At 51.4% G+C, this 15,047-nt stretch overlaps 1 protein-coding gene across 2 annotated transcripts; it reads right to left on the reverse strand.

Moving 5' to 3' along the window:
- Window positions 1-474: 474 nt before the first annotated feature.
- On the reverse strand, window positions 475-13,240 carry pik3r4 (phosphoinositide-3-kinase, regulatory subunit 4). 2 transcript variants are annotated; one of them, XM_026184921.2, is made up of 21 exons: window positions 12,972-13,240; window positions 10,851-11,585; window positions 10,608-10,741; window positions 9,638-9,848; window positions 9,160-9,552; window positions 8,952-9,086; window positions 8,650-8,871; window positions 7,894-8,067; window positions 7,646-7,791; window positions 7,367-7,570; window positions 6,237-6,438; window positions 4,093-4,184; window positions 3,457-3,679; window positions 3,212-3,377; window positions 2,970-3,134; window positions 2,668-2,879; window positions 2,427-2,558; window positions 2,234-2,334; window positions 2,064-2,152; window positions 1,451-1,571; window positions 475-1,371 (listed from the first exon to the last, which is right to left on the reverse strand). In XM_026184921.2, the coding sequence occupies exons 2-21, from the start codon at window positions 11,566-11,568 to the stop codon at window positions 1,201-1,203; spliced, it is 4,011 nt and encodes a 1,336-aa protein (XP_026040706.1). In that variant the 5' UTR covers window positions 11,569-11,585; window positions 12,972-13,240; the 3' UTR covers window positions 475-1,200. The 2 variants fall into 2 exon arrangements, with proteins under 2 accessions (XP_026040706.1, XP_080164741.1); XM_080308615.1 differs by having other exon boundaries at window positions 10,851-11,580; window positions 12,972-13,233.
- Window positions 13,241-15,047: the final 1,807 nt, after the last annotated feature.

Genomic DNA, 15,047 nt, shown 5'->3' on the forward strand with positions numbered 1-15,047 from the left:
GTGTGTGTCTGTCTGTGTGTCTGTCTGTCTGTCTGTGTGTCTGTGTGTGTGTCTGTGTGTGTGTCTGTGTGTGTCTGTGTGTGTCTGTGTGTGTGTGTCTGTGTGTGCGTGCGTCTGTGTGTGTGTGTCTGTGTGTGCGTGCGTCTGTGTGTGTGTGTCTGTGTGTGTGTCTGTGTGTGTGTCTGTGCGCGAGAGAGAAACTTTATTTAAAAATGTAAAAAAATGAAGAAAGACGTCTAAATGCACCTATGCAGGACATACACACAGATTCTCGTCTTCATATCTTAGTCGGGACATGTAATTGACATAATGCTTCTAACCCTGAGCCTAACTATAAGCCTGACACTAAAACCACACTGTGAGTCTAAATAACACCTTCGATGTGGCACTTTGGTCCCCACAAAGACGTCTGGACAGGTGCACGTGCACACAGAGTTCTCAGGTCTCACTCAGTTTGCTTCAGACCGTAAAGCATCGTTTCATACATGGTTTTATTTTCACACACACAGATTCTGCTGGTTTGTGGAGCTCTGACAGTGTTCGATGCTTCTGAGCAGCGTTCAGGTGAATCATCACAACGAGACAGGAAGTTTACCTCAGGTGACTAATCTGTGCTCCTGATGTACGCAGTCCTTTTGTTAATAAAGCACTTTCAAATGAAGCCAGAAGAACGTCACACGGGCTCAACAGCAGTTCCCAAGTTGTGGATGGGGACCCCTGGTGGGCTCTGCAGGAACAACGTGGAGCTCAGCTGGAGGCGTCGCTGACGCTCCGATTTAAAGAAGCTGAATTACACCTGCACATGGAAAACTGAACTAAAGATGAATCAAAACAAGACTACATGTCCCATAATGCAACTCAACAGATTGACTTCCCTAAATCATCAGCGCAGCTATCAATCGTGGTTCTAAAAATCAGGTTTCCTTCGTATCCAGGCAACAAGACTTCAGAGTGAAAAATGGCGTGTTCATCCGGCAGGAGCGAGATCAGCTGCACACCTGCACTTCCTGTCACCTGACACTGACGGACATGAAAAGCACAAACTAGTCGTCAGGGGTCAGAGTCTACAGCAGAGCATTTCACTTCCTGTTTGAACCACGTCTCGTGATGATGATGTAACCGTGTTCATGGGGAACAGGAGCGTGTGTCCATAAACACACGCCTCCCTGCATGCGTGTGCTGTGATGTCATCGGGGGCCCTCATTTCCAGACTTTGACGATGCCGTCTCTGGACGAGGTGACAATGAAGCCCTGCGTGGTCTGGAAGGTGGCGATGTCCGTGATGATGTCGTGGTGACCTAAGGGGAGGGACTCCGGGCCGCGGCGGGGCGAGTCCTCCACCACGCCGCTTTTCTGTTTGCTGTGGATCTCCTGCAGAGACGGCAGTGTTCAAAGGTGAAAGCAGGAAGAGTGTGTGCGTGTGTGCATGTGCGTGCGTGCATGTGCATACCTGTACGACCTCGGTCCCTTCGATGATCTTGCGGCTGTAGAGGACAGACGGGCAGTGCAGCGAGTCGTTGGCTCCGCCCGCCACAATGTACGACCTTTCCGGATACGCCAGGTCCCAGAACCTGAATGGAGGTCAGCAGAGGTCAACGGTCGCTCAGAGAAACTGTTAAACGAACAGAGCCGCGAGCTCGTCCTGCTGCCATGTTTGATGTTCTGTGGGCCACAGAGCGGCGCTTACACCTGAGCGTCAGCTGACCCGATGACCCAGCGGTGTCAGCTGCACAGCTACGACATCATCTCTCCATGACTACGACTTCCTGCCAGGACGGAGCTTTGTAACTGTGGAGGGTGAAATACAACCCAGCCAGAACCAGAACTTCCTGTTGAGCTTCACTGAGTGAGTCTGGCTAATCTTAGCTAATGTTAGCTTTCCTGCTAACACAGGTGAACGATGTGCTACCAGCTACAGCGAGCTAACCTCAGCCAACCAGTCTGTGTGAGCTGGGCACCGCTCGCTCGGCGACGTCAGCCATCCGTGGACTCCACCTGTGAGCTAACGATGCAGAGAACTGTGAGGTGGAGTGTTTGTGTGGATGTTTCTCTGTGGGTCACACCTGATCCTCATGTCAGAGCCGGCTGTGAGCAGCAGAGGGTTCCCGTCAGCAGGACTGCAGTAGATCCCGTTAATGCTGTGTGGGGACGGCTGCAGACACACAAACACACACCTCAGTGACTTACACACACGCACACGCACACGCACACACACACACACACACACACTCACCTGCATCTCAGAGAGTGGGGGTGCCGAGCTCGCCCACAGGGTGAATTTGCGGTCTCCGGTCTCCATGTCCCACATGGACACCTCATTGTTCCCCTGCACAGCTGCAGACACACACACACACACACACACACACACACACTTATGACTCTGTGGAGACTTTAACAGAAACGAACTCTGAGGCGACTCAGCTGACCTGCGATGACAGACGACTGGTAGAGCGGGTGCATCAGCAGCCGTCTGATTCGTGCTCGGGCAGGGTGGGAGTGGTTTGAGATGGGCAGCTGGAACCGCATATCCCAGCAGGCCATGGTGCCGCTGCTCGTACCTGCAGGAAACACAGAGACGTGAATGTTTCGTGCGACACCTGGACGCATGTCTTTGTTAAAACCGTTTTGCCGCCACCACAAACAGATTTCATGTGAGGACACACGGACCGAGGCAGAGCCAGCACTGGTGCATGTCCACGGCAAAGGACGTGATGAGTCCGAGGCGGAGGTCGTGGCGCAGCGTCCAGGCGTTGGAGTTGGAGCGGAGGTCCCAGCCGACCAGCGAGCCATTGACGGTGGCGTACGCCAGCACCGACTGGGCGCCGGAGTTGAAGTGGTGGATGTCGACCGTGCAGCCGTCCTCCTGCAGGTCCAGAGACCTGAAAGAGCACAGACCGACTTCCTGTCAGATATCCTGGTGCTCATCTCAAACACGGCTATCTTGAACTGTGTCGTCGGGTTTCTGTTACCTGCTCTGGAACGGCTGCACTTTGGGGGATTTTGGCGGTTTGTTGGCTTCGACGGCGAGCAGCTGGATGGATCCATTATCCGAGGCCACGGCTAAATAGTGCGAGCCCTGACAGAAGGTCAGCGTCTTCACGTGGCCGCCGATGCGAGAGTACGTCAACACAGACCTGCGGAGACACGGTGAGGGTGAGTGACTCCGCGGCGCCGCTTCTGCATGCGGGGCAGGCACACCTGAGGGCCTCACCTGGTGGTCGTGGTCTTTCCTTCCATCTTCTGGCTGTCCCACACTTTGACAGTACCGTCGTTGGAAGCCGTGGCGAAGATGGAGTGCTCGTCGGAGACTCGGATGCGGTTCACGGCAGCTTTGTGTTCGTGCAGGTGGGCGACCAGCAGGCCTTTCGGATGCCACCCTGAAACAGTCACAGCTGTGTGAGGTGTGAGCTCTCCCGCGCCCCGCCCGAGGTCCGCTGCGAGTGCGGTGGCGCTTACCTGGAGGAGGAGGTCGGCTCTCCCACTCAGCGCTCTCCATCATCTGCTTGGCCATGCGCTCGGCACTGCACTGCTCCCTCTTCTGCTGCACCAGCTGCTGAAGCTCGGCCTTGCACGTGTTGAGGCGTCGCTGATAGGCGGGGCCGCTTGCCACCGACTGCAGCACGGGCACCGCCAGAGCCGCGGTGCTCTTCCTGATCTGACTCCCCGGCCCGTCGGCGGCCTGCGAACAGGACCCAAACCCAAGTTTAGCGACTGAAAGGAACCAGAACCACAGAATTATCTCCCATCATGCCCCGGGGCGCGCGAAAGGAAGGCGTGAAACCTTAGTCGAGCAGGTTTCCTCCCACTGAAGATGAAATCTAACGATGGTTCCTCCTCCACAGCACTGACACACAATTACGTTAGAATATGATGACGACACAGCTGCAGGTGTGATGAAGAACCCAGAAAGTTTACCCACAATGCATTGTTTTGAGTGTTGTCTGGTGAGCAGTCAAACTACAAATGTCCCTGATGCTTTTAGACCCGCCCCTCTGTACCTGCAGCCTCTAAACTCTGAGAATAGTCGTGCACATCTGCTCTCAGACTAAATGGGACCCGGCACAGCAGCGTACGAATGTCGGGTGGCGTTACCGTGGCGGGCTGGCTGGAGGGCGGCTCCTGAGATCCAAACATGCTCTTCCACTCCTCGTTCATGGTGGAGTCCTGCTTGGTGTGCTTCCTGGCTGTGGGACAGACATGCAAACAGGACGTTAACCACGAGCTCAGATGAAGCAGCTTCCACAATCAGTGAAACTAAATCCGAGGAGAAGGCGAAACAAATGTCACACAAAGAAAGTGTGACGAGCACATGAAGTTCGAATAATTCTTCATGTGCTCGTCGAGATGAGATACTTTTATTTTGGAGGGCTTTGATTAGATGCAGTGAATCTGTCGGCCGCTCTCTGATCACAAAGCCAAAGTGATTAATGAGACAGACCAGAGAGCGTCTTTCTTCAACAATCTGCTGCTCTCACATGTGTGGCTGCAGATGGAGCCGATTACTGTGGCGGAATTACACAAAAACATCTGGAACAGGATTGTTTCAAAGCAGCGGGACCTTTTACATACCCCACAAGAGACATCACAACAGACACATGGAAACACTCGACAAAACAATAAGCATCAGAGCTGAAACCCTGCAGTTCCCCTAACGTCCAGCAGAGGCAGCAGTGGGTCGTGTTTACGGCCTGATCAGCAGACCAGCTGCAGGAACAGGAAAGTGCAATGAAGCACAAACAAAACAACAACACTGAAGTTCAGTTCAGTTTCATGTCACTCAGCTGTGAAACTGTAAAAAATGTGGGAGGAGCTTACCCGCCTCTAAGACCAGGGCTGGGTTTTGAATATCGATGTTCTGATTAAAATCGATTCTGGCTTGGATAACGTGATATCGATTCATTAAAATCCTGAATAGATTTTTAAATATAAATTTATTTTGCTCGAAACGCCAGAATCTCAAGTTCAATCTCACAAATTTTCAACAACCACCAAAACAGTGAATGAGAGCAGGAACAGGCTTCTGCACAAAGACGTAAACACACAGCGCCGACGCATCAGAATCAGTGAGACGTCGCCTTTCTCACCCGACGGCACGGACACGGTCGGGGCTGAAAGCCGACAGCTCGCTGATTCCAATGTGTCGGCGGGTCGAGCTTTGTGTTTACACCCTTTTTGCGCCGATTCTGAAGCTGTTAGTTTGATGTCTCTCCAAACATTATTGACCGAACCAGCAGCAAAAGAAGATCCAAACTACGCTTCACATAAACATCGTCATGGACTCACTCTGACTTTTGCTGTTTTGCTTCCACCAGGATAAAATCACACTTCATGCACAGCTCTCTCTCTCTCTCTCTCTCAGCAACAGTTTCCCGTCTGAATCTCTGTTTTCTGCATTTTTCGCTTGTTTATTACACACAAGTCTACAGCTGTTTACAGCCTGTCAGCTGCTGGTTTTTTACATTTAACTGCCTTCCGAGCAGAAAGCCTCACCTCTGTTCAGACTGAAGACATTTAGACTTCAATGATTGCTCAGCTGTGATCGAACCTCTGTGACTCTGCTTCACTTCAGCAGCATCAGGTTGCTTCAGTCTTTGATCGACTGCAGAAGAGTTTGAAGCTTCTCTGCTATAAAAAGCCAGAACAGGAGAACCTGCTTCATGTTTTATCCTCAGTTACTTTGACACAAAGACGTCTGCGGTGATGCTCACACCTCTGATGGAGCCTCACAGCGTCAGCTTTGTCTTATACATGGATACGTGCTGATAAACGATCAGAGTTATAACATTTTTGGCTGTCTGAGGCAAAATGTCCCCGATTCAAATCGAATCAGGACCTTGTGGATCAGAATGGATTCTTCGATACCCAGCCCTACCTAAGACCGACTCAGCTTAACCACAGCGAAGCCTCACAGTGTCGAACATTGGCTGTGGTGCCGCGGACACGCTCCACGACGAAAACTCTAAAGCTCCTCGATTTAACATGGCCCAGGCGTGCAGTGTAGAGTGACCCCATACCAAGTTGATCCAATAAATCCCGAGGAGGAGTCTGCAAAAGTGTGACACCTGGAAATGGTCGAATCCGCACCAGAAGGGCATTTTTAATTAAAAATGGCCGACTTCCTGCAGGTTTGGGACGTGGGTCCGGTGGATTTTTTGGTCCACGTTAGCACGTTACAACTGTGTACCAACTTTCATATGTGTATGTGAAACTCGCTGTGTGGATGGGATGTGGGTTACCTCGCTTGTCCTCGCCCTCGGCTTTGGGTTTGATCAGGTCCACTTGGCGGCCGGTGATGCCGAGCGTGGCCAGGTCGATGACGCCGGTCTGGCCCGCCTCCCCCGCGTGGCTCTGCTCGCCCATGTTGGCTTTGGCCTTGTTGGATTTCAGCATGAAGTCTTTGAGCGCCAGCAGCTTGTCCTCCTCGGCCTCGGTCATGCCCTGAGAACAGAGTCCGCACGGCGGTGATCATTTGCTGTCAACAAGTCGTGTGAATAAAATGAGGTGGGAGGAGTTAAAGCACATCATCTCCCTCCACTCGTCTCTGCTGTGAGCAGAAAGGCTCATTCACTTATTATGAAGGTGGAAACGATCAGTCAGGCTGTAAGCGTGTTCATTTTAACACGGGAGTCTATGGGGACTGAGTCGCTGCTGCCTCTGCTGGACGCCAGAGGAACTGATCATGATCACGCAGGAGGAGCTCTGAGACTCAGCAGACTTATCCTTATCTACACTCCTCACACTGACGAGGTGATAAACCTCTGGATTCCTCAGTTTGAACTTCTGCCGTCCACATGATTAATCATCATCTCTGTTTCCTCCTTTCCAGTAACAGGAACTGATCAGAGGCGAAATGTGTTTAACTGTGTCGAGAAGGTCGACCACATCCAGTCAGGAACAAACACCGACAGCCGCAGAAGAATTTAGCTTTCAAATCAGCTGGACAAACAAATCCTTTATCTTCAGAGAAACCACGACATGAAAAGCCTCGGCCTCATGTCAGTGAAGAACGTGCAGGTTTCATGCATGAAGCTGAGCGAGGGCGGAGCCGTGCAGGAGGCTAAACGCTGCTCGTCGTTTTCTTGTTGCTAAATGTGTTTAATTCATTAACCTGTCAGATCTCGTGCTGGCCTCTCACTGAGCATGCTCGTGATAGATTGTATAAAGTGACTAAAAGCATGCAATTAAAATGTGAGTGCAGATTTGTGTGTGTGTAAACAACAGGCTAAAAGCTGTGTGTTGCTGCCCCCTTGTGACTGCAGCCAGCATTGCTGCAGAGAAACATCATGGCGCAGCAAGCACAGCCTGCAGTTCCTGTAGCATCCAGCAGAGGCAGCAGTGAGGCGGAGCCCATAAAACGTGTTCTCACCTGCGAGAGCAGCTTCTTGAGGAGCTGGGCGATGGCCGGGTCATCGGGCGTGGGGCATTCTGGGATGGTGCCCGCGCGCTTCTTCTGGCGCAGCAGCAGGTGTCTGAAGAGCGTGGCGATGTCTTTGGAGCGCAGGGCGTAGTCGAAGATGGAGCGACTCACGGGCTCCTTCAGGACACTGAGCAGAACAAGCTCCTTATCGATCTGCGGGGAGATGAAGACGGATGAAGTGAGGACGACGCAGGAGGCGCGAGCGTGACGACGGTGGCGCGGACTCACCTGGATGATGGGCTGGGTGATGAAGGGGTTGAGGTGGGGCATCAGCTTGCAGTAGACGTCGGCGACGTTGAGGTGCTGTGCGACTACGGTGATGAAGCCCACGGCGCCGTAACGGATCCACAGGTTGGGGTGACACAGGAACGGAGCTATGGCAGGCGGAAGGAGACAGACCGGGTTTAGTGACATCACGTCCACGGCTAAAACACGCGAAAGCCGCTGGAGGGAAACAGCTCCTGAGACTCGCTTACCGATGTCGCCGACGAACTCGTAGAGGTGCGGTTTCTGCAGCAGACCCAGCTGGCACATGCAGGTGAGCGCGTTCAGGGCTTTGTAGATGACGAACTCCTCGGTGTCGCTCAGACCCTGCTGCAGCAGCGGCTTCAGGATGGACGAACTCTGCCAGCCGACGTACGCCGCCACGCCTGCAGGCACACACAGGGAGAGAGAGCGTTTCTTATTTCCTGCTTTATTTTGTATTCATCAGTTTCCCTTCCTCCCCCTGTTAGTTGTTTGCCCCGCCCTCTTTAGCATCACCTTCTCTTCCACGTCCTTACATTTACATTCAAAGATGTCTTTATGACCTCGGATCATGAGTTAATGTTTATGCTCTCCTTTGTTTGTTTGTTTGTGTTTTTCCGGAGAACTTGAAGCTTTTGACTCCTCAGAATTGAAAAACTGATTGGACTTCTATGGTGATGTCACCGAGTCTACATCAGTTCAACGAGGCAGAGAAGCAGAAACGCGCACAGGTATCCTAAACGATCTGTCTCAGCGGCTGAGAATATTACTCTTCCAGCCAGAAGATGTTTGTGGCGTCGAGACTGAGGAGCTTCTACGTCTGCTTCACTCCAGCCTCCAAACACTGGCCTCTAAAGCCTGTAAACTGTGATGGAAGAGAACTATACTCGTCTTTAGCTGCTGCTGGTAGCTAACCTCACAGCACACCAGCTGCAGTTCCCGCTTCTGACCACAGAGGGCGCTGCTGTTAAGTTTGGCGCGCTTACCCACGATGCTGTCGAAGAAGGCGCCCCGCAGGTGCCAGTCGTTCTTGTCGTTGAGGAAGGTGATCATGTGGGACAGCAGGACGTCATTGGCTTTCTGCCGGCCGAAGAAGACGCACAGGCACGTGATGCCGTTCTCCATCAGCGACTGCTTGACGATGTTCTCCGAGTCGCTGAGCAGCGTCACCACCTTCTGCTGCACCATCTCGTGCAGCGCTTGCAGCTCTGCACAGCACACATACAGCGAGCTCGTCACATGGACGCACAGCGACGCATTTATAAACAGCACCGAGGGCGGGGCATACCTGAGTCGTAGTTTTCGTTGGGGTGGAGCGCTTCCTCCGCGTCCTCGCTGCTCAGGTCCTGCTCCGTGTTCACGTTGTTTTCCTGGACCAGCTCCAGGAAGCGCAGCGCGCTCTCGGCCAGGTGGGCGATGTTTTCTGAGAGGACAAAGAAGGTGTCAACGATCTAAACCTGCGCGGCGTGCGTCTGCGGCGTTTCTGAGTCACTGACCTGCGTACGCCAGCCTGACGATGGTAGCGTCGTCCTGGGCGAGATGGGCAATGCCCGGCAGGATGTACTCGGGGTAGATGTTCACATCGTTCCTCGGGACCTCCTTCACCAGCGCCAGAACCTTGGCCAGCGTCCGCACGGCCTGGGCGCGCACGCGGGGCATGGGGTCGTTGCAGAAGTGCAGCAGGTACGGCGTGATGCGGTCCAGCAGGACGTCCACGCTGAGCCGGGGGGCCAGGTGGAGGACGAGCTCCAGCGCGGCGAGCTTGGAGTCGCAGCAGTGCAGCGTCTGGAGGCAGGAAGTGATGACGGAGACGAGCACGACGAGGCCCTGCTCCTCACGGGAGCTCGTCACGCCATCGCTGCCATCCTGGGGCGAAGAGGAGGCGGAGCCTGAGGGGAAACAAACAACAACAGTCAGGTTTCGGCAGCAGCAGACTTTCACCCTCTCCAAGTTTCACCCTCAAAGACGCGTGACCTCCGTGCAGGTTGTGCAGGATGTTGTCGAGGTCTTTGCGGATGATGAGCACGCGCTCGTCCGCCGACTGGAACGTCTCTTTGGCGAACTGCGCCATGTACGGCTGCAGGAAGGTGTAGAAGATGTCCGGGAACGCTTTGCCTCGCTGCTGCTTCAGATACTCCTCTGCCGTCAGCCGCTTCTCGGGCTCCCGCTGCACCATCTGGGCCACCTGACAGGAAGCACACACACACACACCGGTAAAGACCTCGCTGTGGGCGCTGCACTCGCCACCTTCAAAGTAAGACCAAGTAAGAGCTCCACACGACCTCAGCTCGACCGGGAAGTAAACGCTTCCATTTGATGAAACATTTATTTTTACTTTGTCAGGACTTGCCGCAGCGCTCAGACGCCGTTTCCTTCCTTAAGAGCGGTTCTTGTAACTTCCTGTTTGTTTTTGGCCAAACGTCTTTATTATAACACCGAAACATTTCAGAATATAACACACCTGCACCACATCCTGCTTCCAACACACACACACACACACACACACACACACACACACACACACACCCTGAGCCTGGTTCTGTTGGAGGTTTCTTCCTGTTCAAAGGGAGTTTTTCCTTCCCACTGTCTCCAAAGTGCTGCTCACAGGGGGTCATGTGATTGTTGGGCTTTTCTCTGTATGTAGGATTGTAGGGTCTATCTTACAATATAAAGCGCTTTGAGGCGACTGTTGTTGTGATTTCGCGCCGTGTAAATAAAGTTCAATTGAAAAAAGATTCCTGGCTCTTTCACCTGCCCAGGTTTTAAAGACTTTTCCTGTTGGTGGAAAATTCCACAAAAGGCAGCACCTCAGAGTTTTTTAATGCAAGTCCAGAATAACCTGATTGATCAAAGAGTGAGACTCTAACATTTGTCAGCCTGAAGTCACAACAGCTCATCTTCAGCTGCTCTGTGCTGAATTACCAGCCGGGTCATAAATCAGTACCAGCTCTCTGACGCTGCGGTCCTCGATCTTCATGAGGACCTGCTCCGTCTGGAAGTGTCCTTTACGATACGCCAGCAGCTGGGACAGATCGAAGAGCGGGACGCCCTCTGTGAACAGCTCAGCGATCACACAGCCTGAAAACACACACACACACACAGATGAGGTCTGGCGTTCCTCTGAGTGCAGAAGCACACAAACATTATCACCGAGGTGTGATGGAAGCTTGCAGCAACGCCTCCGTACCTGCAGAGAAGATGTCCATGGCCTGCTTCAGCTCCCCTCGGCTCCTCTGGTTGTTGTTGGTCAGGTCCACCAGCGGCGTGTTCTGGTCGCTCTCCGTGGTAAACATGCTTCCATCTACGAACCTCTCGGGGGCGATGTAGCACGTCCTCCTCCTAGACGTGTCGAAGAAGTAGTTGAAGTCGGCGGGGTTGTCTTCGGGCAGGTAGGTGGGCTTGAAGCTGGCAAAGTCGGTGAGCAGCACCCAGTTCCAGCTGGTCACCATCACGTTCTCTGTCTTGATGTCCCCGTGACGCACGCCAGCCTTATGAGCCTGGTCGACGGCGTTGAGGATCTGGAAGGCGAGCCAGCGCTTCTCCACGTTGTTAAGGAACGGCCGCGTGCTGATGCGGTCGTACAGGTTGTCCCGAACGTACTGGCGGAACAAGATGGCGGCCTTCTCGGTGAGAGAGGTTTTCTGGAAAGGCAGGCAGTTCTGGCAGGAGTGCAGGCGAATCTTCAGCTCCTCCAGCTCCTGCTTGTGGCTCGTCAGCGGCAGCGACGGGTCCTGGATGGCGAAGACCTTCACCACCACCAGGCCCTCGCGATGTTTGGCCCGGGCCACCTTGAAGAAGCGCGTGCTGCCCAGGCTCTTATCGTACTCGTGATCGACGATGTCGGAGAAGTAGCTGTCCACGGACAGGATCTGAGAGGGGGCGATGCCCGCTAGCTGGTTCCCCATCGTGCCTCGAAGCTGCGCTGCAGAAAGACAAACAGAAGGAGAGGTGTACACGCACATAGTGAGTGAAGAAGAAACACCCAGTGCATCATGGGAATCCCCGGCAGCCTACATCTATTGCAGCATAACTAAGGGAGGATTCAGGGTCACCTGGTCCAGCCCTAACTATATGCTTTAGCAAAAAGGAAAGTTTGAAGCCTAATCTTGAAAGTAGAGATAGTGTCTGTCTCCTGAATCCAAACTGGAAGCTGGTTCCACAGAAGAGGGGCCTGAAAACTGAAGGCTCTGCCTCCCATTCTACTTTTAAATACTCTAGGAACAACAAGTAGGCCTGCAGAGCGAGAGCGAAGTGCTCTAATAGGGTGATATGGTACTACAAGGTCATTAAGATAAGATGGGGCCTGATTATTTAAGACCTTGTATGTGAGGAGCAGGATTTTGAATTCTGGAGTTCTGAAGATCACAGAGCGCCTGTGTGGACATGTCTTTACTTCAGGGCCCAGCTCGGCTATGTCGTGTTTTCCGGGTTTCTTTCGTTGGCCTCCTGCTCCATATCAGCCTTTGGGGACGAGCTTTGCATGAAACGTGACTGATCCAGAAGCTGCTTAGGGGGAGAGTCTCTGCTGCCTTACTGAATAGAAGGTTTGAGAATGAAAAATGTGTTTGACCCTCGAGTATGTGCCTGCAAATATTTTTAGTTCTTGTAGGTTTTATTTGGAGGGTGTGGTCAGGGTCAAACAGGCTGTCAATCTGTAGTTTTCCATGTAAATATATCAGACGTCAGCTGTCGGTGTGATGTTGGGTTTCATTGTGCTGCTGTGGTGTTTAATGTCTCTGTGCAGGAGTCTCGGGCTCTGCTGCTCGGCGTCCATCCTCCCTCCTCTGTTTGCCATCTTTAAACCATGACGGTAGAAACACGAGCTACATCTGCTCATTTCCTACAGATTGTTGTGAGGACGACACGTATCTGCCCACGTTAAACTGTGACATCGCTAGGTAACGTGGGCAGGTATTAAACCGCCGACGGGCGAACAGGCGTGTAAACTGGAGTGTCCGTGGAGCTGATCGGTGGTGTGTGAGGAAAATGTCCGCTCGTTATTTACGTTACAGAAACACAGAGACACGAGACCAGGCGTTAGACTTTCTAATCTCTGTTTTTAATTACAAATAATTTCGCTGTAGTCTGGAAATAATGCGTGTATGCATTTGCACGAGCTGGAGATCTTTAATCTGGAAGATGTAAACGGATCCAACAAGTTAAGCTGGGACACCGGCCTGACCCAGAGGAACATCAGCTTCCAGAGCTCGGAGTGAAACCGGCTGTGAGACCACAAACACACTAAAACACTCGGAGGCTAACAGTTAGCATCTCTCTGAGGGAAGTACACGGTAAAAAGCAGACAAACCTGCAGCCGTTCGCTCTCACTGGACCACAGCTACTGCTGCTATTAGCTTCAGCGTGCTAGCAGCGCTAGCCGTAGCACTAATGCTAAAGGCTGCTAACGGGAACAGGCTTCAGGCTGATCCGCCAATCCGGGTCTTCATGTCGGCTCTCCTCCTGCCACCGCAGTACCGACCCACCGTGCTCAGATAACCGAGGATAAACAACAAACCAGCCGGACTCGCTCAGCTAATCGATCCGCTGTTTCCAGCTGTTATTGTGTTTCCGGGTTACAGCGGAACCGGAAGCATCCTTAAGCACTAACCGCGGTAGTTCCAAAGATCGTATAGCAGCGTGTGAGGCTCTCTGTCGATTCAATTATCCGTGTCGGCTCACTGACAGGTCTGCGCGGTGGAGCAGCGCGTTACTCACAGAGATCCGGGGTCCGGGTCCAAGGTCCGGGGTTTGAATCCGGCTGGCTCTGTCTGTGCGGAGTTTCCGTGTTCTGCCTGTTCCTGTGGGTTCCTCCCACAGTCCAAACATACCTGTGAGGTTACCTGAGAGTCTTCTTATAATTATGTTTATTTATAAATGATGAAAAGGTGAGCAATAAAGTGTTGCTTTCAATCAGACATTTCCTAAATCATTGAGCCAGGTCATGACCTCCACCAAAACATCTCCCAGACCCTGTTTGTCGGATTTTTTTAAAAACTTTATTTATCACATTTTAGACATACAGTCAAGTAAAACAGGAATCACATAAAAGATGACATTGTGGTAGTACAATGAGGAACAGAGAGAGGGACAAGGACAGTGAGACAAAAGTGAGTACAAAAAATAAAATAAATTAAGGGGAACATAAATAAACAGAAATTTGCAAGAGCCAAAATCAAGTTAGCAGTTTCAATCGGTTACAGATGTTAACAGTCTTGAGAGCCTTCGTGTTTTTTGATGAGGAGATTGTCCTTATATATTGTGCAAGTTCCATTTTAATACAAGAAGTTCAGGCTTTCTGCCGAGGACTTTGCTTTTGTGTATATGAAATTTTGCCAAAAATAAAACCAAATTTATAAAGAAGAAAGCATCATTGTCCTTGTCTTTAAAAGTATAATAGCCAAAGATAACATCCTTATAGTATAGTTGAAGATTAGGGAGAACAGAGTCAGTAATAAACTTGTGGAAATCCTTCCAGAATTTACATGTAAATTTACTCACATGACCAAAACAGATGAGAAACTGTTTCAGGTTGCTCTTGACAGAAGGTACAATTTACATTTATTTCAGCCATAAATTTGGACAAATATTGTTTGGTAGGGTAAAACTTATGAATCACTTAAAGGAAATCTCTTTGATACCCTGTTTGTCGGATGTTTGGGTAACTGATTGAAAATGTGACGTCATTCAGGGGTAAAACCGCAAAGGATTCTGGGAACGAGTGGCAAGCGGTACTAGCGCGCGCAGGCTTTCACGTGAAAACAGTCACACAGCGATAAAAAGAAACACAAAGAATGTCAAGAAGCTGTTGTATTATTAACTGCAATAGCCGGTCGCATGACAGCCACAGGAAGCCGACGGGTAAAGAGATCGGTTGTTATCGGATTACGTCGTGGAAGAGAAATTGTTTAAGCCACGTTTCCGAGGTAACAAAGAGCCGACGGATGGCCTGGATTGCAGCCATTCAAAGAGCAAATATAACGTCCCAGAGCACTCCAGCTCACAGGTTAGCCTGCTCCAAGCATTCCCACAGAGGTCAGTCTGCTGTCATTTATCATAATTGTTGATGTAGGTTACAAATAAGTCTTAATTTGAATTGAATTCGTTGCTATGCTGCTTTGTTCACGGTGGCTTTGCAGGCTAATGTTTGTTGTGTTTTGTAGGAAAACCAGCCTACAAAATGCTGGGATGTGATCCAGGCTGGGCCCCTCCATCAGCCTGGGTCAGACCGAGTTTAAAGCTGCTACCACAGCCAGATCTGATCGGTGACGAGAGAGAGCGAGATCAAAACAGCCATGAAACGTCTGCATATATGTGTCGAAGGGTTGTACTGAAGCAAGTGATGAATAACTGTTTTCCAGTATGTTGTTTTCTTTTTGGGTTTTTT

This window comes from Astatotilapia calliptera, chromosome 11, assembly GCF_964374335.1.
Source record: "Astatotilapia calliptera chromosome 11, fAstCal68.1, whole genome shotgun sequence".
NCBI classification, from domain to species: Eukaryota; Metazoa; Chordata; class Actinopteri; order Cichliformes; family Cichlidae; genus Astatotilapia; species Astatotilapia calliptera.

What these genes read in the sequence shown, in the direction of transcription:
- pik3r4 (XM_026184921.2), bottom strand. Translation starts at nt 11,568, where the DNA reads ATGGGGAACCAGCTAGCGGGCATCGCCCCCTCTCAGATCCTGTCCGTG. An exon ending in GGAAAGACCACGACCACCAG is followed by an intron (nt 3,135 to 3,211) that starts GTGAGGCCCTCA and finishes GTGTCTCCGCAG; the next exon opens with GTCTGTGTTGACGTACTCTC. An exon ending in CCAGTCGTCTGTCATCGCAG is followed by an intron (nt 2,335 to 2,426) that starts GTCAGCTGAGTC and finishes GTGTGTCTGCAG; the next exon opens with CTGTGCAGGGGAACAATGAG.